The sequence below is a fragment of the Thunnus albacares genome, chromosome 9, assembly GCF_914725855.1.
Source record: "Thunnus albacares chromosome 9, fThuAlb1.1, whole genome shotgun sequence".
Classification (NCBI taxonomy): domain Eukaryota; kingdom Metazoa; phylum Chordata; class Actinopteri; order Scombriformes; family Scombridae; genus Thunnus; species Thunnus albacares.
Window position 1 is genome coordinate 26,909,875 of NC_058114.1, and position 25,880 is coordinate 26,935,754.

Sequence of the window (25,880 nt, forward strand, 5' to 3'; positions counted from 1 at the left end):
AAAACATCAGAAAATAGTAAAAAAAAAAAAATACCAGTTAGAATTTCTTAGACACCGAGGTGATGCCTTCAGGTGTCATTTTGAACAACCAGCAGTCCGAAATCCAAAGATATTCAGGTTATTATCATGCATGACACAGAAAAGCTTCATATCCTCAAATTCAGGAAGCTGCAAGCAGCAAATATTTGGCATTTTTGCTTAAAAAAAATGAGTGAAATAGTTATTTGATTTAAATAGTTGCAATTAATTTCCTTTCAGTGGACTGGAATGGAATGTTTCAATTAATCGACTAGTTGTTGCAGGTGTAAAAATGGTAATTTCATGTTTTCAAGTTCTTAGAATCTGCAAAGAAAGCTGAAGAACAGGGTGAGGACATAGTTTGAGCACAGTACATATAAAATCAGGACTTTGCACTCAAACAAATCTTGACCTGCAGATTTATTACAGCTTTGATTTTTGCTTCGTCCATAGTACATCATGTACTTTATGGCCTTTGTTGTCCCAAAATAAAACACACCTTTCTTTGTTCTTAAATCAGCAGAGAATAAAAACAGAAAGAGACAGAAGAACTTTTCATCTTTTATTTGAAATGTGACTTTACACAGGGAAACTGAATGTCATGTTTGTGGATATAAAAAAAAGTTCAATAACAAAAACTTTCACACAAAAGGTGTGGTATGTCTTTTTGCAACATTCTTTCCAGCTTCCCACTGAGTCTGAGCTTTGACAGAGGCACCTCTCTCTTTAATAAATAGTTTAATTTACAGAATTGAGTAATTAGTTATAAATATGAAGGCGCATATTAAACATTTTTTTTTAAAGCAATTATAAATGTATAGTTTCAGTTACAAAAAACAAACAGGCAAGCAAATCAATCAAGCAGTGATGCAAAATTGCAAATAAAATTGGCAAAACCAGAAATTGGCACCAAATGATAAACGAACAAACAAAACATGATGTTCAAACTCAAGTGAAACTTAAAATTATAGGCACTAGTTTAATAACCCACCACACCAATTACCAGAACACCTTCCCCAACACTGGCACACCTTTGATTCATTTTCATAGCACAAGAGGTAAAAGCCAGTCAAAACTTATTCATACTTTTCATCTTCTTTAAGATATTTTTCCCATTTTTTTTGTTTCATGGCATGAATGATATACACTGACAAATCTGTTGCTGGAAATAAATCAAAATTCTCTTATTTTCATTGGCTGAAAGGGTTGAAGGAGGATAAAATATATTTTTGAGCTCAGGTTTCTTTCTCAATAGATAGTTTGTTTCAGACAGCAGATGTAACTCAGACTTTTATGTCGACCTGAACTGAAACCGACCAATCGAAGCACTTGATAATGTTGGCAAACTGTGGTGTAAGTCAGGACCGGCTTTGGCCGAGGTGTCCTACAAATCCTGATTTGACACTTTGGAGAGAAAAAAACAAAACAAAAGGCTTTGGGGAGTTAGCTTGCAGCTGAGGTTCAAAACGTACATTTTTAACAATTTGAAATCTTCAAACAAAAATACTGATATGGATGTTTGGACATACACTTCTTAAATAATTTGAATAAATAATTTGCAAAAACAAACTTGTGCATACATTCTGGCTGATTTTACAAGAGGAAAGATTCTTAAACGTCATACCCACACAGAGGTGCTTTTCACTGTTGCAAGACATCAACAATTCTCGAACATTACGGGACATTTCACCTGCACAGCATCATCATAGAGATCGCTCACCAACATCTGTTAAACACAGAGCATAAAGAGAGAAATGTGTGGAAACATTTCAGCCTGAGGGCGGTGAAAAGAAGAACTGGGGAGGGTGGGGGGAGGAGGAATGGGAAGAAAGCTGAACAATGTAGTGATACGGACTGTCTGACAGATGATTGCAGTCAAACCAAGGCAGGTGACGTGTCCTCTGCTGGCGGAGCTGGAGTCGGGCTGGTTTCTTTGGCATTTTCTTGGCTGTCTGCATGCCTGACCCCTCCAGAGCCAGTCCCCACAGAGAGACACGGTGGGAGGTCCTCTCAGACACGATACAGACGCTCTTCTTCTCCTCTTTTGAATTCTGAATTTGATATATTTTTGGGACATAGTCTCTCTCTCTCTCTCTCTCTTCACTGTTAAAGTTATCTAGGTAGATAAAGTGCCATGTTGTAATAATGTCTGCCTCCTTGTGTTGATAGTTTGACTGGAGAGCCCCCTGCTGGCTCGACTCAGTAACAACCTTCTCTCCAGTTGTCACCTGCTCCACTGTAGGTCCGAGGAGCAGGCAGAGATCTAAAAAAAAAGATGAGGAAGAAACAGATTCAAGGTTTACTGCTGGTTAAATATTTAGTCACAGACTCATGAGTCATGTACACGGATGAGGGGATTGGGTCTCTGCGTACCTGCGCACAGGTTGGGCCAGTTTGCTGCGGGGCAGAGGGATCCCCCCTCCTGCAGAAGCACTGGGGCGGGGCAGGCCGCTCCGTGGAGGAGCCAGGGAGCGGGTGGGGGTGGAGGTGGCAGAACCGGGGTTGGATGTGGCCTTTACCGGCTGCCTCAAGGCCAGCGGGGAGGGGGTGGCTGGAGTCCGCAGCTTACTGGGAGAGGGAACTGAAGACAGGCAGAGCAGGAACACAGTCAGGTAGAACTGGATTATGTTCAACAGGCTTTAAAGACAATAAACGCTTTTATAGGTTTTCAGCTTATCAGTAGTTTAACAATGAAGTTATGATCAAGAGCACAATGGTGTGAGGTAGATATAGGTATGATATGATATGAACATACATACTATACAACAAAAAATCTATTTGAAACATGGAAACATACTGTATGTGTGTCTTTACTAACCACATCCATCATGAACCAAGTCAAACCTGTTATGATGGAAGTTCAGCAACTAGAAAATAAACTTCACTAAAAACATGAATACATGAACAGAAAAGGCCGACTAACCACAGCTGCCCACTATGATTCTTGATGTGTTGATAGAATGAGGTGATACACACACACACACACGCACACTTCATATACTAGTGCAAACCAGAAGCACAACATCTATACAACCACGGCGTGGAACCACAATCACAATATTTAAAAAAAAAAAGGTGGAAACCCTCAGTGAATACTCACTGAAATCACCTTCTTCTCCAAAGCAACAGGAGAGTGGGACTAGACAAAGATGAAGACAACAGAGACAGGCCTTAATTCAGAGCAGGGAGGAAGGTGCTGAGGATGGGATTCAGTGTGGCGTTTGTCTTCTTAACAAACTTTACATGGCTCTTGAGCAACATGAGTAAAAATCCCTACTTGCCACGTGCCAAGTACATTTCATTCTCAACTCGTCTGAAAAAGCAAATGACCTCCAGGTTATGTGTAGAGCCGTGCGGGTGTAGCGGTGGACAGCGACGGGACAGTGAGGGAGTCAACAGTGTGTTGAATGACATCCTGCTGTTACAAATGTTACATAATCTCCAGTAACTCTGTAACATCTGAATGAGTCTACAGGTAGCAGCAAGAGGCACAACAACAAATATTAACACGATATAAACTTAATGTTTTGTTAATCTGTGTTTTAGATAATGATGTGTTGTGCCCACATGTACTGTTACCTGTGCTCATTCCTCTGCAGCATAAACAAACAGTGTGACTGCTGCTGATTGTCACACTGACCATCTTATTTGCCTAAGAACACAGAGCAGTAAATAATCACTGCGTCTCCACTAACTCACAATGAAGCAGCAGTTTGCACAAGTGACAGATGTCAACTCAATGCTCAGTTCTGTGAAAACAATGAAAATTCTTAATTGGTTATTTTATTTATTTTAAAATATAAATGTAAAAAGGTCCAGGAGTCCATTAAGCTGAATTTATACTTAATGTACACAGATAATCATCAGATACTACGTCCTGGTCAATATTTTGTACATTTTATTTCATTATCTTCAATTTAAACTTTGAACTTGTAACAGCTCTTTTCAGTTAGAATATATTTTACTTTTTTTTTGTAAATTTCTGTAAATGACTTAATTTTTGTGTATATTTTGACTATTATGCACCACAACACCAAGGCAAATTCCTTGTATGTTGCAAACCTTCTTGGCAATAAACCTGATTCTGATTCTGATAGTAAAGACAGTGTGAATGTACAGTATAAAGGAATCCTATTAGTTTATGATACAAGGAAAATGTGAATAACAAAAAACAAAAAAAACCTGGTTGAATCTAGGTTAAGGTGGCCATTAAGGATGAACAGATGACTGATGCTTTTCATGTAGCCGGGAGTGAGTGGCAGCAATGAGAATATGATTCTCAGCGATGGCCCAGCAACAGCAGTGAGTCACCATATGAACATTAACCAGTCTATATGATCAATAGTTTTATCTTTTACAGAAACAGCGTGACGCAATCCTCTAGAGAATCAGCTCTCTTTAAAATGTGACTGCTTTCAGTACGGTGGCATACCTGTATGTGCTCATCTCCGCCAACAACCACCCTGCTCTGCCTGCCTCTTTCCACTATGTGAGCTAATAAACTTTCTGCTTTTCACAAAGAGAAGAGAAGCAACAAGACGTAGGCTAAAACCTTTCAGTTCCCTTCCTTCCTCAGATCCATTTCAGCTCCATACAATATACATATTTAATAATGTACACTTGGTGTGCATCAGTAGTCAATACCTTCAGTACACAGGCTGTTTATAGTATGTCAGAAAGTGAGTAGATACTGTATGTGAGTGAGATCAATCTCACAGCCTCCAGCTGGATTAGGAGCAGGCTGTTACCTCGCAGGGCAGTTGGGCTTTGGAGGTGCTGTTTGGGTTTCGGGGAGGCGCGAGAAGGGGTCGAGTATCTCGGGAGTTGAGCTGCTGCTGGAAAACAGGATATTTCAGCACCGGGAGTCAGAGTTCACTCTCCTTCAGATTCACAGCGCTACTTGGAGGAAAAAAGGGGCTGCAGAGGTGTTCAAGGACTGCGGTGCAGTCAGAGGCCTCTAGAGGGCTCTACTGCCAAACATTCAAAAAGGTAGTTTCATTCAGATGGAGGAGCAGCAGGCTGCCAGAGAAAAGTGTCAGTGCCACCGTGAGGTTTACCAGTCTCAGCACAGACAGAGAGAGGGGAGGCTGGTTGAGGTTACACATGCTTTACAGTGAAGAGAAGTCAGTGAGAGAGGCAGGAATTTAGGTGTCTCACATGCCCATACAGTCAGCTCAGATAGGAAAATACGTACCACTATCTGGACGGTAAATAATCATTTTAACATATTTTTAAGATGAAGTATACAAATAAAAGTCAAGTAGAGTCGGATGAAAACAGAGTATCTGCTTTAATGTGTAAAAAGTCCAAAGGCTCAGGCCACATGAGCACCCTGTCTCTCAGAGCGCTGGTTACGACTGGATAAAGGCAGTCGCTACATGTTTTTATCCAGCTGAAACCTGACCTTCGACCCCTATCCTCTCTGCCTCCAGTAACAGAGCGGGATTACTGTTTCTGGATTAAGGACAACACCATTACCTTTATCTCCCATTACAGGATTACATCAAATGGATAGTCTTAACTCACAGAGTTGGGAATCATAAGCTCTTAAACAACATAAAACCTTTGGACGCAAAATGTACAACAATGTTAGTGTGACTGCTACCAGGAGTCACTGTGGGTTCTCAGTGTTGCTGGCGCCATGCTCTAACTCTCCAGGATGAGCGTGTTTCTTTGAAGTGAAAGTTATGCCAAGACGATAAGAGGAAGGATGCGTGTGAAGAAAAAAAAGATATTACAACTGAAAATGATCAAAGACAAAGAGGATCAAAAGTCACCAAAGCAACACAGCCCGTATACTGTAGGTGCAGCCAGGAGGATGAACAGAATTCCCACTCGCACAACGACTACCAAGAGATTACACAGCCTGTCATGTTGAGCATACTTGGAGAGCAAAACAAATATTAATATAAAGTTAGCGGACAGGACAGTGATATCAATAATGAACATGACAATCTGAGTCTGGTAGCTACTGCAGCCAAATATTTACAACTTTGCTTTTACATGAAGGGTTTGTGTGTTTTGTAATTATTGTTTGTCCTGATACTCACTTGCAGACTGGTTCTGGTGTCGAGGGGAGCCACCGTTTGGCACTTGCAGGTTGGACTCACAGCTGCGGCTGTTCTTGACGGGCTCAGGAGCCTGGGCCGCCGCCGCTGAGGAGCGCGTGAGGTTGGGAAGACTACGACGCAGCTTTTCTGCAACAGCAACACAGGAGAGAGTTAGCTTAAGCAAAACGAGAGCTCAGATTGACAAAAAAATCAACCGCTGATGTCCGGTACCTTCGTTCTTCACCACGTTGGTCTGCAGGTCGTGCCCGTGGCCCTGCAGCGAGTGGCGAGGCTGCTGCAGGCGGCTGATGATGGGCTGAGGCGAGCCGCGGCTGTGGCTGTACTCCATGGAGCGGGCGGGGGAGCGCGAGCGGGGCGAATTCCTGGGGGAGGCACGGGGGGAGTGGCGAGGGGAGGGGCTGAAGCGGTTGGAGGGCAGGTGGAAGGCCGGGTGCACCGCCTCCTCCTCGTCCTCCAGACTGTGCGCATCTAACTCCTGGTCGCTGAAGGTGCTGCGTCTCAATGAGTGGCAGGAAGAACCCGAGCTCCGTCTGGACGCCGTTGCAGCGTAGTCCTGTCTCAAACCTGATGACAAACACGGACACGCTCACAGCTCAACTCTTTCATCACAGAAAACTGAACATTACAGGAGGTGACACCACTACAGGTACATACTCTCTTCCTGCATCCGTGCTAGTATCTGGACATCAGTGACATCATTGAGTTTGTAGGTAGTTGAGGAGCCCACTGAGTCCTCATCCATTTCTGAGGTGCTCAGCTCGCTGTCCACCGATGACTGCGGGCTCACAGCCGGAGGATTCCTCTCTGCCGCTGTGTTTCGCTGGTGTGCTGCCGAGGAAATCATTTGTGAACATTTTAGTGACACGTCCAACAACAGCAGGAGACATTGCGTGATTGCTAGTGAACTACACAGAGAGCCATGTACCTGCGTTCCCAGGCATTAGCTGCTGTCTGACGATGGGCACTCTGCTAGGGGTTGAGGAGGGGGAGTTGAAGCCACTGCTGTAAGGGCTGTTGGCTGCGTCCATGCTGTAAGGACTTCCATAACCCAGCTGGTGGTTGTAGGGGCTTCCATACAGACTCCTGCGCTTGTTGGCTGTAGAGGCACAGAACAGAAGTAAATTAAGTCTGAAAACTCAAGACAGACCAAAAGCATTACAGATATGGTATTAAAATAAAGTTTTTTATGTTTTTATGATAAAGAGGTAAAAGTCCTTCCTGACTACATGTTCTCAGCCAGTGCCACTCTAACATTACTCCACCTTAGAACAAATAAACAACCTTTACACAGTCTAAAGTTCTTCAACCACACCTTTACACAAAAGGAGTTAGAAGCTGAGCAAGTCAGTTTCTGCTGAGCAGCTTATTTTATCTTATTTATCAAGTCAGTGTAGAAGAAATGTGAAACAATGCACACACAACTAATCATTAAGTACTCAACCAATAATAATAATTGTGAATATGGCCAATTAGTGGAATGAATAGAGTTAGGCATCCCTGGTACAGTGTCAGTGGTAGAAGATGGGTAAAATATATTATCTCATGTGGAAAACGTACAAAGAATCAACTGAACACTTAACATTCATTGTTCTCCTGGTCCAGTATGTTAACACACTGTGGCTTAACACTGTAACCATTAAATGACCACTGCCGAAGCCTGTCGGCCAGCCTGGCATTTAACAACAACGCCAACAGTGTCCGCTCAGAGTCGGCACCTTTATGAAAGCTCTGCAGTGTGCTGGCAGTCTGCTCCAGTCTCTTGAACCGTATGGTGAGTGCAGGCCCGATAGAGAGTTCCTACATCATCAGCTCGGGAGAAATGCGCAACAATAGATGCCATTCAATCCGTACGCACAGAGCACAAAGCAATTCTCTGTGATGCAGCAATCAAAGGCTCTAGTCTGCGGAGTACCAGGTCTCGGTCATGAGATCAGACCCTGGACAGGCTGCTGCTGGTCACTAGGATAGTTTGGATGGTTAGCATCACTTGAGCTTACTGGTTTATCCATCCATCCCTGCGTTTCTTTCCTTTCTCTCTCTGACTGGATGTGTTTACACAGCTGGGTGGTGTCTGGAAAGGAGCCTTTTAAGATCAGCTACCTCCTCTTTCCATTTTCTCCCTCCACCTCCTGCCTCTCCTCGGGTTCTGCACTCTGTCCTCCTGCATTATTTAGGAAATACCATCATGTCCACTCCGCTGCCATCTACACGGATCAGCTACTGAGGAATGTCAACAACACTTCAACATGTAGGTCTTCTAACTAATGGACCCTTTGTTTTCTGTACAAGATCAGTAAGGTCAACACAACGTTTCACCTTGTGAACTAACCTCCAATGTTGAACACAAAGTAGTCAGTAAGTGACTCTCTGTCAAACTATTATGACATATTTCTATGAGTGCTTACATACATGAATCATCTGTGTGTGTGTGTGTGTCTTTGTACTATGAAGCAGAGGAATCACAGTAGCTATAATTAGAAAAAAGTCCCTCCACTCAGAAATGTCTTACACTGTGATGTTTGAGCTTCACAGAGCGATGTATGTGCAGAGTTTGACACTAGAAGGCCGTTTTCACATTCATCTGCCAAAAGTGGAAAGTTTCTCTGTGCTCACCTTAAATCTGAATTAAAGGTGTGTGCATAATGGGCAGGATTTGTGACATCACAACCAGTTTGGAGCAAATCACGCTCCAATATGCAACTTACAGAAGTGTGATGTGGAAGTGTGAATTCTGGATTTTTCAAAGAGGGAGAAGGAGGAGATGTAATTTTAATTATTTTAACGACGTAATTGAACTTTTTTGTGGAAAACCAATAACAGACACAAATGATTATTCTAAGCAGAGTATTTTTATATTTCTTAAAACATGTCTGGAGGGGATCTTCACACATTCTAAGCTACAGAGTCATGAGGAGGGCCTCAGTTCATTATGAACTCAGCTAGGGGTTTGTTGTTTAACAGTTTGGAAGTGATTCGATGACATGCCCTATCACAGCAACCCAGTACAGTAGTACATTGTCACTAGAAAGAGACCCAGACCAATCTAAAGGGATCTGCAGCACAGGGACCAACCAAAATAGAGTGTCCTCAAAATCCTCATGTCCTCAAACAAGAGGAGAAAGCAGAGAGAGAGAAAAGAACTGCTTTTCCTATCCACTGTGACTGATGCCATTTTGATTTACTGTGATGTGAAATTGTACTAGAACATTTTCCGTTGTGTCCGTGGCTTTTCAGCAGTGGAAACTTTCTGGCAGTTTCCACAGACCAAAAAAAAAAAAAAAAAAAAAAGGCAGCACACAACATTCTGATAGAAAAGCCTAGAGGGCTTAAAGGCTGAAGAGGAAATGGAAGACAATGCCGGGCATTGTGGTGTACTTGATATGAAAAATAAAAATCAAAGAAATAATGGCTTAAACTGCTACGGGGAGCTTCAAGCGCATCACAAGAGGAGAGCAAACAGAGAGGCTTTTGTAAATAAGAGACATAAACACCACTGGCAGAGACATGCAGGAAGGAAGTGAACTAACTTTACAGTAAGAGGTCTAAGGAAAGTCAGAGCTTTTATGAGCAGAAACAAGGCCGCACAGCTATGTCACTGTGGTTGGATCTCTTGGGTCTTGCATGTGCACTGGATCAACAATGCAGGACAGCTGTCAAAGCAGCACTATGGAAAAACTGTTTCACTGTTTGGCTATGACAACACATGTTTTGTGCGCTGCTTATCAGGCCTCTGGTAGTCTGACGTGAATAACATTGTGCTCTCTGACTAGTCCGGTTAACTCAGGCAACTATCTCACAGACTTCTCCTCCCCGTTGTTAGTTACATAACTGAGGCACGGCATCTGGGGATGTGATTTTTACAGGGTGTGCACTGAGGAAAGGCTTGGTCACTGTAGACAAACTAAAACTAAAAGTCATGTTTAAAATATGTGAATGTCTTGTAAGTACGTGCGCGTGCACAGACTTGACTGACTGACTTGAATCTGCTACAAGTGAGGTTCAGATTACTGTCTTTGGAATCCCTTTGCTGACACAAACTCTACCGACACCATGGCAACAGAGTTTCCAAGCTCCTGCCAGAGACCAGGTGTGAAGGAGAGTAGCTGGGAGCCATGAGGGTGTGTCTGTGGTGACTCTCTTTCACTTAGACACAAATGCTCTCTGAATGCAGCGGTGAAGATTTGTTGAAGTGTTTTTGTGTGCAGAAAAAGGATCTCAAGTGTTTACAGAATGTTTTACTAATGTCTTAACCTTGATGTTTGATTTTTACCCTTAGAGACCCACCATAGACTCATTTTTGTCTTTTTTAGGGGGAGGGGGGACAGGGGATGTTTAGGTGGATGTAGCAGGTTGACAGTATATGCCACATAGAAGTGGTATACATCATCTGAAAGCTGGGAACCTGAAGATAAATTTGAGATGCAGATCAGCACTGTGGGTCAAGTTTTTCTACTGAAAAATCTTTTATAAACATTGTGTTAGCAGCAATTTTTGGGTTTTTGTTACACAGATTTGGTGCAAAATCTAATCATTTTGACTACTCGAGAATTGATAAAAATGGTCAAAAATCCCTCCAAAATACCACATAAAGACACCACGACCTTGAGGAACATCATAGAAAAATTCATGCTGTGATTTGGTACCAAAAACTTTTGACATTTGGAGATTTCTGTGAGAATTGAACTTTTCAGCGATGAAATGGTGAACACTTCTGTTCTGGTAATTGCTCAGAAACCTCCTTATTGTCAATATACATAGGAAAGCCATATATCCTCTGAATGCCCTCGGCCTGTAGTTTGTGATTGTAGAGTTTCATGTGGCTGTGATCATCCTTGAGGTCACAATAGGTCGTTTTATACAGTGAGGTCAAGTTTCAAAAAATGGTCTCACTACAATGAAATGGCCACTATGGAGACTAATATCATCATACATGAAGACAATCAGACTCATTAAATCCACAAGAGTCTCAGCTATACAGTCATATTCCATTTATGCAATTCAAAGACTATTTAGGAACCCAAGTATGAAGAAATATTAAAATACTTCCCTTTTAGAATAGGCGGAAATAACATATTTATACTGTATGCAAAAAAAAAAAAAAAACACATGGTTTTTTCCCACAACTGCATCCATTAGCATAAAGTGGGCATGTCTGTAAAGGGGAGACTCGTACCTATAGAACCCATTTTCATTCAGATATCTTGAGATGTGAAAGGTCAGGGGACTCTCATTATTTATCCCCCTTCCCGACAAGCTAGCATGACATGGTTGGTACGAGTGGATGCCTTAGGTCTTCTAGTTTCATGATACCTATCTTCACTCTAACCTTACAACTGAGCCCACTACAGCCTCTGAAAGACAGTAATGTCGTCCAAGCCCATATCCAGTCCCACAGGTCTCAGAGGATTAACAACATAGTTTGTGAATCACAATACTCCACAAATAATTTTTGTTGTTCAGTTTTTTTTTTGTTTTGTTTTTCTGCTAGCCTTTGTTGAACTGATGATAACACCAGTGCCAACTGAGGAGAGGAGTGAAGGGGTGGGGTGGATGGTATCAGTGACAGGAGGGATATTTTCAGGCCCATGGAGGATGACGTAATCCTCCTAATGAGCATGCTTCCCTCAACTCCACACAGTGGCTAGTTTTTTGTAGTGTCATCCACTAGACAGATAATGTTCTTTGTTCACCGAGGGCCATTTAGAATACATTTGCACTTTTTAATATTTGCCTATATCTCAGACATAAACCTCACCTACAGGTACAGTCAAGGGTAACAGCCCGTGCCGGTCATCGTAAAGGGAAAAAAAGGTGTTTCAATGAAAGCTGCATTACAGATTTCTATTCCAATTAGATTTGCCATCACTTAAGAAGACATCCCAAAACAGCTCTGAACATACCAGATTCCATATGCTTGTTCCCTGTGTTCATAATTCCTATCTCATCTGTCAAACATGTGAGAAAAAAAACACTGTGCTATTTGGATCAACTGCAATTCATTTCAGCAACCACAAATTCACAATTTCAGTATCCTTGGATGAGGAGGTGGCAGTCTGTCCAGGTGCTGTGCAGATTCTTACACAACAGAGCCGAGAAGATCACATCAACCCCTGCGAACAACCTTCAGTAGCCTATTGCTCAACATGATCTAACCGTCACATGAGCATACCACAGTCAAAATGGAAATGACCCCTCTCAGTTTAGCTGCGAGGATTTGAGGCCTGTCCTCCTCACTGACTATAATTAGTGGCGGCCAAAAGCTGAGAAAACAAACATAGCACAGGTGGAACGGACTGAAGCTAAGGTGGAACTGAATGTATATTATAGCTGAAATCAATATCCATTCTGGTGCTATATAGGATTGTATGGACCAATTTAAGACTGCTGGTAGCAACATCTCTATATACCTTGAATTTCTGAAGAGAGAGACGCACCAGAAGGAGGAAAAACTTTGACAGATGTTAATATGAATAAATAAATACTGTACATGCCCTGAGCACCTTGGTGCAATCATATGGCACAAAACTCTAAACATTATAAGAGCCCCTTGGCGCAGTATAAATTAAGCATTACTCCTCACACATTTTGCTGCAAAGGGAGGACAAAAAGAGAAAAAACTGAGTTCCTTCCATTAATTTTAGCCTGAATTCCTCATCACAACAAGCAGACTCCCCAAAGAGCACCTGTGATGTGCTACTGTGTGTAGCTTTGTATTTTGTATAATGTGTCCTGTGTGTTTTTTGCTTTGTACTGTTGGTTATTGTGCTGTTATGTGTTTGAATTGTAAGGGACTGAAAATTAGATGCAGTACATCAAATGTTAACTTTTATGTTTAAAACTGTACATTGTCCCAATTAATACAATACAACAACTTACTGAAACCCTGATGCCTTCAGTAACTTATAACTTCAACTGGAAATTAATCCAAAAATTGTTGTGACGCTGATTTGTTTCTGACATGAAGTCACCTCATCTGTGTCTGTCACTTCCTCATAAAACTACAGACTCTGCCATTTAATGTTTCACCATGCAGGTAAATGTGTAGTTCAGGTTCCCCTTAAAATAAGGGAACCACGTGAGGGAACATGTACAGATATAATGAATCATACATCTTTCTGTATTCAGTCTGTGCTTGTGTGTAGTAGCTGTAACAGAAGGTGAAGAAATAAATGTGTTCAACATACAGTAACTTGTATTCTTGTGCTTCAAAATCAATACATGTGTAATAATCAGTTTGTTGTGGAGGCTCATTCCCATAAATGAACATTCTTAAGACTAATATGAACAACTGTTACATCACCGTTTCTTTATATTTCTGTGCCCTGACAGGTTATCGCTTATCACACTTGGTCCTCATGAAGATTACATTGTTTCATTGATTGATTTTGTGATGAAGATGATGAACACTAATGACTGAACGACAGCACACAGATAGACAGACGCAAGGGGACTTTCAACAAAAGAACACCAGCAAAGTCTTTGCTTCAGTAAAGATTTTCTCCTGTTTAAATGTCACTGAGCACACACAGTTAATCCCATCAACTCCAGCTCTAGCTGACCTCTGACCTCCCTTACAAGCGATTAATTGAGTGTATTGTTGTTGTTACAGTTTCTACTACCACCACTACTACTATTACTACTACTGCTGCTGCTGCTGCTGCTGCTACTACAAAGTTGAGACTACATGTTTGAAGTTTGCTGGCACTGCTTACCTGACATGGTGAGGTCCAGTCTGTGGATGAGGGAGCGCTTGGCTGATTCCATATCAGGACTGGGGTTGTCAAGAGCTTGACGGCACCAAACGATAGGACTCAAAGCCTTCTGCAGAGGACTGTTGAGTTTTGCTTCGTATAACCTGGAGAAACATGAACAGCATAAACAACTGACATGTTTATAAAAGCAATACAGGCAATCATTACACAATCATACATCATCGTCATCTCCCACCTCTAATGATGACAGCGCACCTATCACACCTCATATGTGATGTGACCCGACAGCAGGAAATGAGATCGAGGGGATAAGAGGTTTTATCACAGAATGCTGCAGTGACAGAATAAGGCTGGAGAGCAACAAGTAACTTATGTAGTCAAGTAAAACCTTTATGACAACTGAAAGTTACTGTTTGTTTTCATTCAGATTCATTTCCTACTTAGATATTTGAAATAGTGGGGCCTATCAGTTATTAAGATCATAGCCAGACCAAAACTGGATTTTTGAGCCAGATACTAATATCAAAATTTGGAAGTTAAAAAAATCTAATAACGACATATGAGCCGACATGTACAGTCTGTGCAGTATATCTGTGATTAGCTAATATCAGCCTGGCCAATGTATCAGTCCAGCTGTATTTAACATGGTGCTAAAAAAGCCATGAGTTGAAAACTGACAAAATAGTGACTTGCAGTTATCTCCATCAACAATGAGGACAGTGTAACTGTAAGCTCTTGCCGCAGAATGAATGACTGTCAGTCGCCCAGATCATTTGAAAAAGTCATTGGGTTCAGTGCTTAGTCAGCTGCATTGATTCAAACTGTCAAAGCCTCTTAATACCGATGGGAGCACATCAAAGTATAAAATAAGACTACAAACTAACTGAATTGGCCTTTACTTTCTGTTTGTCGGTATACAAGTAACACAAGTGTGTGTTTACCCTCATCCTTTTGAGGAGAAGAGAGTAAGAAGAGAAGAGTTTCCACTCAGAAGAGAAATCCGAGTCAGCAGCTGTCAGCTCTGTTGCAACCATAGAGGAAGCCTTTCATGATGAAAGCAGAAGCATAACAGGCAAAGACAGCCCAGTGCAGAGGAATACAAGCCTGAAATGTGGGGCTGCACAATTTCATTGTTTATCAACACAATGACTGTCATTCACATCTGGCCCAGTACATAGTAAATCCACAGTCCACTGCCACTTCTTGCTTCATACATGAACTCTCAGATCTGAAACAATACTATATGCCATGTCCACATGCAGTAGCGAGAGCGCGACAAGCATCTATTGATGGGCAGAGCGCTGCGGGAACAGGCAGTGTTTTAAATCCAGTCTGATGCTAATTCAGGGATTACAGGAGTCTATGACAGGAGCTGGCGAGAGCTAGGCACTACTGGGTAATCCCAGATATCAATCTGATCCAGAGGGCAGACAAACAGCCAGGGCATAATGAGACTAGCTCTGTTGGGCATGAGTGAGCAATGCCTGAAAGTAGACTGATGTCAAAAGGCTCAGTGGCCTGCACAGGCAAGCTGCTGCAAGCAGCGGAGGAAAGACGTGCTTATTTACTCTAATGATACGTACAATTGGTAGATCCAGAAATGTTAACACTTCATGAAAAGTGAGTTTTTGCTTTCAAGAAACGTGCAAACTGATTAGAAGCATCTATGTCCATCCTCGTTATACCAAGTCATAATCATGTGTTAGACTAGTCTGCCTATTTTAGGCATAAGATCATCATCATTATTCTCTTTACATGTTTTCACAAACACACCTACAACTTGGACAAAGATAATCTGGACTCTTTGCAGCTTTTAACTTTCACACATATATCCAAATGCTGAGTGACTGCCAGACTATACTTCTAACAAAAGCTGCCAGCTGGCTCTCAGGCTAATATGATCCACATTTGTAGTGGTTTTAGTCATTTTTGAAAACATTTAACCATCTTTATTTAGTCCATTACCTAACTTAGTCTATGATCATAGTCCACTTTGAGGGAGCTATGCTCTAATGGAGCCTATTAAAGTGCTTTTGCCATAAAGGAGGCCAATCAAACAAACTCTTGTTGACAAGACAGATAACAAAGCTCGTCTTCTGAGGAAGACCCTTCATTACATTCATGTCTTGTCAGTAACTATTTCATTACAAATAACTACTCCCTTCCTATCCTAACAGACTTTCTGTAAACACATCTACAGTACCCGTGTCTGCACATCTGACATCACCGTGTAACAAAGGCTCATCTCAGTGTGTAATTCAGTGTGCGTAAGCTTTGACTTTTGAGGATTATATTTCAAAAGTATATCTATGCAAAGCCACCTACTCTAAAAACCACAAATGCAGAGCACGGGAGGCAATAATGCAAACACAATGTAGTGGGAGAGGATTAAGAAAAGGAGTATAGATGGACATGTGGGCTGTCAGGATAATTCTGATTAAAAAAAAACAGCCCACCATGCTGCCAAATGGACATCCTTGTCCACAAGACAATCCATGTGACCCTTTCACATTATTAATAGCCAGATGTTGTAATCCATGTAAAAGCATTTCGCATGATCAGCTTTTTGACACTGACATAGCTTTAAATCCTCCACCATGAAGATGACAGCCCTATTGCTCATCGCTTGCCTCTCTCATTTGAGCTGCAGTGCACTTGTAGCTGTGCGCCAACTGGTGAGCTAAGGGGAATTCAGAGGAGAAATATAACCATGACTACCTCTCCCACATGGTTTCTGCCGAGCAGGAAAACAACTTTCATTTTTGCTGTACACACACATACTGATCGACTGACACTAATGCCATGACAAGCCAAGCAATCTGCCACATCAACACCAAACTGGTTCAACAGATGATGGGAGACTTCAGGGTCCTGACAGCTGAGAGAGCCTGTGTGCCTCAGAGGCCTACTGGGCAGTCTCAGAAACAAATGCACAAACTGTAAGCAAAGGTATGAAATAATGGATTCGGGATTTTGGCTTTGGCTGTATGACAAAGCATGTCTATTATGATCCTGCAGGCAGAGGAGAAGTGGCTTGGCATCGCCCACATGACTTGACAAACAACATCCTTTCAGTCAGTGATCCACAATGAGGCTCCTTCAGCACAGATGACTTCAGATTTCAGGCAGACTGTTTATGCCAGACGTTTTGTCGTGGTAGCTAATGTGAAGAGCAGCTGTGCCCGGGCAATTATAGCTGTCAGCCAGCACCGGTGACACAGACACGGCTGTAAAGGAAAGATACCTCCTCAAGACAAGCCTGTCACTCACCAGCTGTCCTCGTCTTCGTGTAGACAATCCATGTCTTCGAGATCTAAGATTTCCACTTCATCTAGGATTGAGGTTTCCCCTTCGTCCATAAAGCCCCCGGTGGTGTCGGCATAAAGTGAGTTCATCCTCGACACAGAGGTGGCAGCCGATGCCCCCTCACTTTCATACGGCCTCCTGAAGCTGATGCCGTCGTAAGATAGTCTGGGGCTCAGACAGCGGTTGTTCTCCAATAGCCCACCCAACCCCACCCCAGGGAAGCCGGCCAGACCAGCTGCCATCCCCGTTGACAGGGACGACGAGTCGTATCCGGCACTGAGGGGTCTGTGGTTCCCTGACAGCATCGTAGACCTACTCCGAAGCTGTTCATTTTGCTGTTCGAGTTTCTTCACCAAGTCCTGTAGCTTCCGCACCTCCAAGTCCGCGTTGATATTTGAGTTGATATCCTCCATAGTGGCTCCTCAGCCCCACGAAAATATGCGGCGGTCTGCTGTTTTTTTAAGTCGTTTCTTTGCCGACAGTCTCTTTATTTTTCTCAACTTCACTAATCTCTACGTGTCCAATGAAGACAATTTGGTGTTCAACTGACTTAAAAAGCTCAACATCGTCATCTTCTTCGGATATTCTTGCTTACGGGCAGGGTCGAGGCCATTTTCATAATACTCGTCACCAACTGTGAAAGACCAACAGGCGGCGGATACCTTACGTCACTGCGCTCGGTAGCGGGAACGAGCACGTAACCAACACCTATTTGCACGTGCACGTAAAACAACTATAGTACAAAACGCGTTGGACGATATTTTGCTACAGAAAACTAGTTATTTTGTATTAATAGTTACACTCAGTTTACATTTGGGTAACGCGAGGCTATTATTTTTTATTTATTAATTTACCCGATTATGTTTCCATTTATTCTTAAATTATACTTGTATATTTATGAATTAAGCTGCAGAACATTGTAAGGTGAATGGCATGGTGACAAGGTGACAAAATTACTGAAAAATTTACATTAAATAAAAGATAGAATAACATCAACAACTCAAACAAATATGAGCATAAACATCTTTATTTTCATAAACTAAAGGTTGTATTTTTCAAAATGCTGTAAAAAAAATTGTTGCTGAGTCTTTTTTTTTTGTCACTTCTTTCTGTGTTTCAGTCTGTTTGCTTAATAGAGTCCTATGACAGCTCCAGAGCTTCTTCTGACTCCAGCTGCTCCTCAGCCTTTTGAAACCTATCACCTCCATGCTCTTCAGCCCCGGCCTCCACACTCTCCTCTCCCTGCCCCTGGCTGGTCATGGAAGTCTCCAGCCCATCCTGGTCGGCACTGGCATTCTGTGACTCATTCCCCTCGTCGTCCTCATCTTCTACATCCATCTCAAAAACACGTATGTGCCTCAGATTGGCGCTTAGCTGAGAGGAAAGAAGAAGGAAATCTTTGGGAACAGTTCATTACATTTGTTCACTGGCACCCCCCCAATTGGCAGAGAAATGTGAGGACACTGAAAATGGGTCATTTGACCTTACTGATCACTGAAACTAAAACCCCCACACACTAAATATAACAGGAAGTACTAGAAATACATTAGACTTACCACACAGGCCACTTTGCGGATTCCGTTGACAGCCACAAACTGAGCCTTCATGTTCTCCAGTTCCCGCCACTGATTTCCCAGCACCAGGCCTTGACACGGGATAGCACTGCTCTGCTGGTCCAACCTGTTAATACAAGTGCAGCATCTTAAAGTTATGCCTCATTTCTGCTGTCTTTCAGAATCACCTAAACTACTGTACTACATTTTCAAATATTATTCATCCACTCACTCAATTCTAACATTTAGCTTCCATTTCCTGATTGTGAAACAATCACAACGTTCAGACTGATGAGAATTATTGTTATGAAACCGAGATACTCCTACTAATTAACACACACCTAAGATTGGGCTCCCAGTTGAATTCAGTCTCACAGCTTAATGTGGAAGCAAGAGGAAGTTGAGCCAGGACATGTCTACTGCTCTCTTCTGCTCCTTGCATGACCACGGTCAACATTTCATCGTCATAGAAACGAGCATCCAGGCACCTGTAGACATAATGGGGCCTGAAAAAGAAAATTGAAGTAAATCATGGTAGCAACACCTTCATCAGCTGAGGAATTAGTTTGCATTCTTGTCTGTTTAACAAATTGAGACACTTACTGGGCTGCAGCGTTGTCATCGTCTGCATTGTCAAGATGATGGCTGAAGTCAATCGACACCACACTGTTGGGGATGTGTCTGTGCGAGCAAAACAGGTACAGGTTATAAATACGCTAGAGAAACTCACACATACACACAAAAAGACAGATATCTACCTGTTTGGGTCTGTTCCCTTCCGTAATAGGTAGAGCTTGCACGGTGAAATCTCAGGCATGCAAAACACAACGTAGTGCATTTTGGCCTTCTTATCATTCCACCTGTATGACAACCAAGCAAGATCATTATTTACACACCCCTATCTTACCATTACGGATCATTAGGAAAGTCTTAGGATGTCTGTTTTACTTACAAAGATGGCAGTTCAAAAAGTCGTGGTGTGTTTTCAGAGCTGGAAAGAAAAGAAAAAGAAATAAACTAATAAATTCAGTTTTATTCGCATTGAGTCATTTCAAATTACACACATCACTGACAAGGACATGACATCATACCTCTCTGGCACGGTGTACAAGGGCAAGAAGACCGCCTGTTTTACAGACTTCCCAATTACTTCCTGCATAAAAAAAAAAAACCAACAAGCAATGATTAAGCAACAAGTGAAATGGAAGAAAAAGTCTTCTCAAAGAATTTGTTTTATCCAACACAGAAGAATATCCAAAACACACTCCAAACTGCTGCAGGACAGCTTTTGACCTAAACTCAGGATGGATAATATAGTTCCTATTCTCAAAGCCTATTTTGAAGCTACATCTGACTGTTTCATTGCCCCTGAGCTTAAGCAGAACTGATCTTCAACAGCCTCTCCTGGCTGCTGCAAACACTGACAATTGTAACTAAATGCTTAACTGTATTGGCAAGAAAGAATGAAATGCACATGTGAGACAGAAAAGACGGACAGCACAGGAAACTCACAGCAGGTTTCTGCAGACACTGCTCAATCACATTCTCCATCATCCTCTTGACAAAGTGCAATGACTTTTGGGGATATGAAGGAAACAGCAAAGGGCTCTCTAGAGAAAAATATTCAAATATTTTATCTGTTAGTTATGTCAGTGGCATTTTAAGTTTAACTATCATTCAATCAAATTAATCACTATTTTTTTACACTTCTGATGTGAAAATCATTGTTCACCCTTCAGGTGTGTGCTCTCCTGTAAAAACTTCAGCCACTGGTTTCCCTTTGTGTTGGGCGGAGACACGAGGTCCTCGTCCTCGTCCTTCAGGTACTGTAAATGTCCATGTGAAAGAGAAACCACAATGTTGTAGGAGAGCAGTTGCATTCAAAAACACTTGAAATTACACAACACAAAACTGCTTACCTGACCAACTCGTTCTACATTGAAGTACTTCCCTTTACGATCAAAGAGTTCTTCGTTCTGTTGAACCACAGAGCAATTAAAGAGCAATCGTACTGTAAAACTCTATAAACATGTTGACCTAAACAAAGGTCTTAAATGGTCATTACAGTGCCATTATGTTGATCTCACCTCACTGAAATGCTCAGACAGGAAGTCTGCAACAAAGGCTATGTCCTTCTGAGTCATCTAAGGGATTAAACAACATGTTAATAACATGTCAACACTTGAAAAATCTAAAATAACTCTCTCAGAAACTGAAACTGTAACAAAACTCACCTTGTTGAGTTCTGGTGGTACATGCTCCTCACACATTCTTAGCATAGCTATGGGGAAATAAAACAAAACAGATTTGACTCAAAACTATGTATTTAGGATCTTAAAAACCACTGCATGTCACATTGCATGACACCACATATTAACAAATGTTTCTTCATCAATACCAACAAGTCAAACTCCTGCACATTTGTTGTATTTTACAAATGAAGTAAGTTTAATTCTTACCTACGTACAGCCACCGAAAAAAGGCTTTAAAGTTTTTCATACTCTTGTCAATCACCCTAAAAGCCAAAATACAAGTGGTGATTAGCAGATACACGATTCACAAAAGAAATAACATGAACAGTATTAAGGGTACAAGATGTAAATGAATTGTAAAAAATCATTGAACTAACTGCAGAAGTTCGTTGGCTTTCAGAGAAAAGGACCCCACAGCTGTAATAGCACCTGAAAACACACAACAATGTTTATGTGGTTATTAATGATAAAAAAATCTGAATTTTCACTCATCATGCATGTAAGAGATATAGTACCTTCTATAGCTGCTGAATCCAGACCAAGGGGCTCGAACTTTTGCTTCCACAGGGACATGCCTTTCACCTCACTCAGGTGGTACAACAGAGCCTCGGAGCCACTGCCACCAGCGAAAGCGAGAGAGAGAGATTTGAAATTAGAAACACTCAGGCAGTATTGAAAGACGACTCCACCGAATTAGCATTTCTTGCCTATAACATTGCTGGACCCACAATGAATGGGACAGTGAAAAAAAGCAGAGATGAGGAACTGGCTACAGAGGTCTGGCAACCTCACTTCTTTCCAACAGCCAAAATAAACCCGGGCACGGACGCGGCGCGACACGTTGTGCAGTATAACTCCTTAACACATGTAGAAAGACTTTAATGTGTAAAATCAGAGGAGTTCCCTATTAAGGAGAGAGGTGAAAGGCTGAAAATACCTCTGCAGATGGCTGATCACTAGCTTCTGGATGCTGGAGTATGAAGACTCAATGGACTGGCCGAGCTTCTTCAGGCCCTTTGATGGAGATGGAACATAAAAAAAGATGTGATTTTCAGTTATACTACCAACTGCTTCTGTGATCAGAAATTGTCAATAAAGATAAAAATGGAGACGTAAATTGTGAGTTCCCTGCAGATTTTTTTTTTTTTAATTTTAAGTGAGTTGATCATTTACACCATAGCTTGCTCACCTTGACGGTCAGCTGGTTCATGAGAAGAGCTTGTAGTTCAGGGCTAAATGAAAGCAGAGTCAATGCCAAGAAAAATTACAATCTTTACTACAATAACATGTTGCATGATTTAATATCTAAATATCCTCAAACAAAGTTAAAATCTACACCTCTAAAAGCAGTTTAACTGATTGAGGGTACTTTGTTTCCATCTACAGGTCATTCTATGAATTGCAACATGACACTGATCATTATTTTCTCACCTCGATTGTCCCCACAGCAACAGCTCCAGAAACTCATCCTGAACTTGAGTGCTTGTGTTCTTTTCCTGAGGAAAAAAAAGAAAAGTAAGATATATAAGATAAGATATTTATTGAGACTCTCTTATTTTAGCTAATTAGGAACACAAGCCATGACTGCTGACCTGAACAAACTTAGTGAGTCGAAGATCCATCTGCATGAGGATGTCCTCCCAGGCTTCACACATACAAGTAAGTGAGAGATGCAGGTACTGCAGCAGGGTGGAGATGTGGGTGAACTTGCGTGCCATCCTGGTGACCTCAGGTAGACAGTCTGACAACAAGCCTGTGTCCAACTGAAAGACAAAGACAGATGTTAAAATGTGCAAATGAAATCTTAGAACAGATATGGATATAGGAAATGAAAAATTAGGCAACTTTATCCATCTCACCTGAATGTAGCAGATCTCCGGGTTGTTATCCGCAGACCTGACCTCCGTGATGACGGACAGAGACTTGAGATCACTGGACAGACTCAGGCTGCGACAGGTTCCTGAAACCTGCAGAGAGTCATTAAATTAAGTGAATAAAAGCTTAGTCACAATATATTGTAGTGCACCTCAGATTTTTTGTCAAGATCTTTCAATTTTTTTTTTTTATGCCACACAATTCTTTGGTGTTTACTTCAAAATTGTTATCTAATAAAATACAATCTATCCTAATTGCTCTATGATTAATACAATCTTTGTGACACTTGCATTTAAATTTTGTTGACACTGTGGCAGACAGGTGTTGATTCAACTCTACAGTAATCGTTGAGGCCAGAGTTTGTTATAATGTTGTATAGAATTTAATTTTATTGTATGATGTTTCTACAGTGCCGTTTAATATAAGACTGTCAAATTAAAATTTTAGCACTTTATATATTTTTTCTGCTGGCTATTAATTTATCATGTATTATTATTATCATGACTAATTATAATTTATCAGTCTAAACTTGATTTATGAATGAAAGAGCCTCACTCCTGTTAAATTGGCAATCTTGTACATTCCATACGCATAAAGCTCCACAAAGCCAGCATCTCCTCCAAGAACAAGTACGTTCAGCCTGCACAGAAACAAAATGAGGAGGTGAAATAAGTCCGTGTCCAACAAAAAAAAAAACGTTTTTGAAATTGTTTTTCTGTGTTTCTTGAACATTAAGCATCATTTACCTGACTTCTCCCAGGAGATTCATAATCTCATCAGACTTTTCCTCACTGGAACACAGATAGATAAATACATATAAGACCACACCTGCTATCACAAACAACCAAAATGTAAAGTAGATGACTGATATTGAACTACTGAGCTATGCTTTAAAATACTGTCTCACCTGAAGATCTTTGATGTTGTGCTGTAGCTGGTGAAAAACAAAGGTTTGGAAAAATGTTATTCAGTCACTTAAGGAGTTACCTCATGATAATTTGATGCACAATTAATGCGATTGTTACCTCTTGGGGAGTGTTGGTAATTTGGGGAGAAACAGTTTGGATTCATCCTCTGAGTTGTAAAAGGAGTTGAGGGCACTGAAACACATCAAACAGACCAAACATTCACATTATCCTTGAAAATTTCAGGTCCTTTGTGCTGCTGCTTTGATCGCTGAGAGTCATGCATACCTGCTCTCTTCCATCACCTCCATCCAGTGCATGCAGGTTACAGGGTTTTGCATCGGAAACATGTGGAGGATCTCTGCTTTCTCTACACCGCACAGGACCACCTGCTTGGTGTCTCCGAGGCTGAAGGCCAATACTGGGGATTAAAGAGAGAACAAAAGAAGAATAACTTCATGATCCTATCAGCAAGCAGCGGCTGACTAAAAAGTGTGTTCAGTGTGAAAGATGAACACAGTCACTCCTTACTTTTGCCATCAGGTCTCCAGGCAAGTGCAGTGATCTCCTTCCCTGTAAACTCGCTGGGTGGTAAACTCCAAACACGCTGAAAACTAGCCAAACGATGCAAAAGCAACTATGGACAGAAATTAATTATAAAGTTACAAAACCACACAGAATCAGTCAAAAGTTTGGACACAATTTCTCATTCAAGAAAATGGGTAATGGTGTCTAAACTTTTGACTGGTACTGTATAATATATTAAGGCATGCTGTTTCAGGACAACTTAACCAGTATTTAAGCGTACCTCTCCAGTTGTGTTGGCCAGAGCGATAAGATCTCTTTTGGGAGACCATGCCATACACATTACAGGGTTGGGAAGTTGCTTCTCCCCCACTTGCCGGAAGGCAGGCATGTTGTGGGCTGTAACATGTTACATAAATAACAGACATTAGCTCTTACTTTCTAACTATACTTTAATATTTCAATAAATGCTCTCCTGTGATAACGTAATCTTATTATTGGTACTTGAGAAAAATCAAGACATTTGAACCTTTGCTTTACAGATGTGTTTTTATCTTTACAATGCAGCAAAGCTGGACGACTTGCTATTTTTTAAAGATCTCATCCATGCATTTCCTAAGATTTATATAAAATACTCTACTTTGAATAATAATTGTGTCTAACATGGTTTTTCTATAAAAAAGTTCTTATCTTGTTAAAAGCTGCTACTCCATTAAAGACTCCAGAATCTATATATATATATATATATATATATATATACACATATTAATATATTCTGGATTTTTCAATGAGGGAGAAGGAGTAGATGTAATTTTAAGGAACATGATAATTTAACTTTTTTGTGGAAAAACCATATCAGACACACATTATTGTTCAGAGTCGAGTCTTTTATATACATCTTAAAACATGCCTTGAGGGGATCTTTCATAGTATTGTACAACTATCGGTTCTTTCATACAATATTTAATCTGAATTTGTGGTGGGTGATATAAAGACAACATTGATAACCGAACAGGCCAGTAGATAAGAGTCTGTCATTAATTGTTTCATTGAGCAACAACAGTAGAATACGTCCAGAAACTTGTAGGTTCCTTTAGACTGAAATGCAGACAACATTTAATGTAAATATCACCATTATTGTTTGACTCCTGAAGGTCCCTGTTAATAGCTAACGTTACACTGTCACGCACAACTATAAACAGACATATTGTATATTTAGACGTTAGCTAAAAATACGTGTTACACATGTGTGCACAGCAGGTGGGTCACCTCAGTCACTATATAAACAGCACAGTGCTAGAAAGCTAAATGAAGCCTTCAACTCACGCGGTCTCCTATTAACGTTATCAGAGCAGAAAAAAGAGACTTGTTTGCTAGCAGGTTTGTTAGCGAGCCGACGCAGCTAATTTAGGCGAATTATGGCGTATTCTCGCCGCGCTGGACATTAAAATCAGTGACAGTAATAAATGAAACATACCCTATTTAGATGTGAAAGCGTCAAATACACTCTGCTCTACTCTTCCAGATACTTAGAAGTTTTCTTAGAGATGTTTTCACAATTACACAGACACCGCCATCATTTCCCTTCCACCAATCACTGTGAAGCAACGGCGAGCGTGAAGAGACAAACTTCACTCAGAGGGGAAAACGCGCGTGTCTTATA

General features: G+C 41.2%; 2 protein-coding genes across 7 annotated transcripts; both read right to left on the reverse strand.

Annotated features, from left to right (window-relative positions):
- Window positions 1-567: 567 nt before the first annotated feature.
- slain2 (SLAIN motif family, member 2) lies at window positions 568-17,765 on the reverse strand. Of its 6 annotated transcripts, XR_006404867.1 has the most exons (11): window positions 17,072-17,765; window positions 13,802-13,944; window positions 7,015-7,185; window positions 6,744-6,917; window positions 6,300-6,653; window positions 6,069-6,215; window positions 4,767-4,853; window positions 3,119-3,157; window positions 2,392-2,599; window positions 1,874-2,281; window positions 568-1,744 (listed from the first exon to the last, which is right to left on the reverse strand). XR_006404867.1 is itself a non-coding variant. In XM_044361204.1 (10 exons), exons 1-10 carry the CDS (start codon window positions 17,518-17,520, stop codon window positions 2,218-2,220), a joined length of 1,833 nt encoding a protein of 610 aa, XP_044217139.1. In that variant the 5' UTR covers window positions 17,521-17,765; the 3' UTR covers window positions 568-2,217. The 6 variants fall into 6 exon arrangements, 5 of the variants coding, with proteins under 5 accessions (XP_044217139.1, XP_044217138.1, XP_044217141.1 ...); XM_044361204.1 differs by having other exon boundaries at window positions 568-2,281; window positions 4,767-4,850; XM_044361203.1 differs by having other exon boundaries at window positions 568-2,281.
- A 388-nt stretch (window positions 17,766-18,153) lies between these two features.
- anapc4 (anaphase promoting complex subunit 4) lies at window positions 18,154-25,828 on the reverse strand. The gene is made up of 28 exons (XM_044361202.1): window positions 25,695-25,828; window positions 24,501-24,616; window positions 24,224-24,329; window positions 23,981-24,113; window positions 23,813-23,887; window positions 23,695-23,721; window positions 23,534-23,578; window positions 23,343-23,427; window positions 22,772-22,879; window positions 22,505-22,675; window positions 22,344-22,408; window positions 22,102-22,144; window positions 21,850-21,926; window positions 21,428-21,528; window positions 21,290-21,341; window positions 21,120-21,175; window positions 20,895-20,941; window positions 20,748-20,804; window positions 20,580-20,636; window positions 20,393-20,486; window positions 20,173-20,270; window positions 19,752-19,813; window positions 19,613-19,651; window positions 19,419-19,520; window positions 19,264-19,341; window positions 19,002-19,166; window positions 18,664-18,787; window positions 18,154-18,481 (listed from the first exon to the last, which is right to left on the reverse strand). The coding sequence occupies exons 2-28, from the start codon at window positions 24,606-24,608 to the stop codon at window positions 18,248-18,250; spliced, it is 2,409 nt and encodes an 802-aa protein (XP_044217137.1). The 5' UTR covers window positions 24,609-24,616; window positions 25,695-25,828; the 3' UTR covers window positions 18,154-18,247.
- Between the last annotated feature and the right edge of the window lie 52 nt (window positions 25,829-25,880).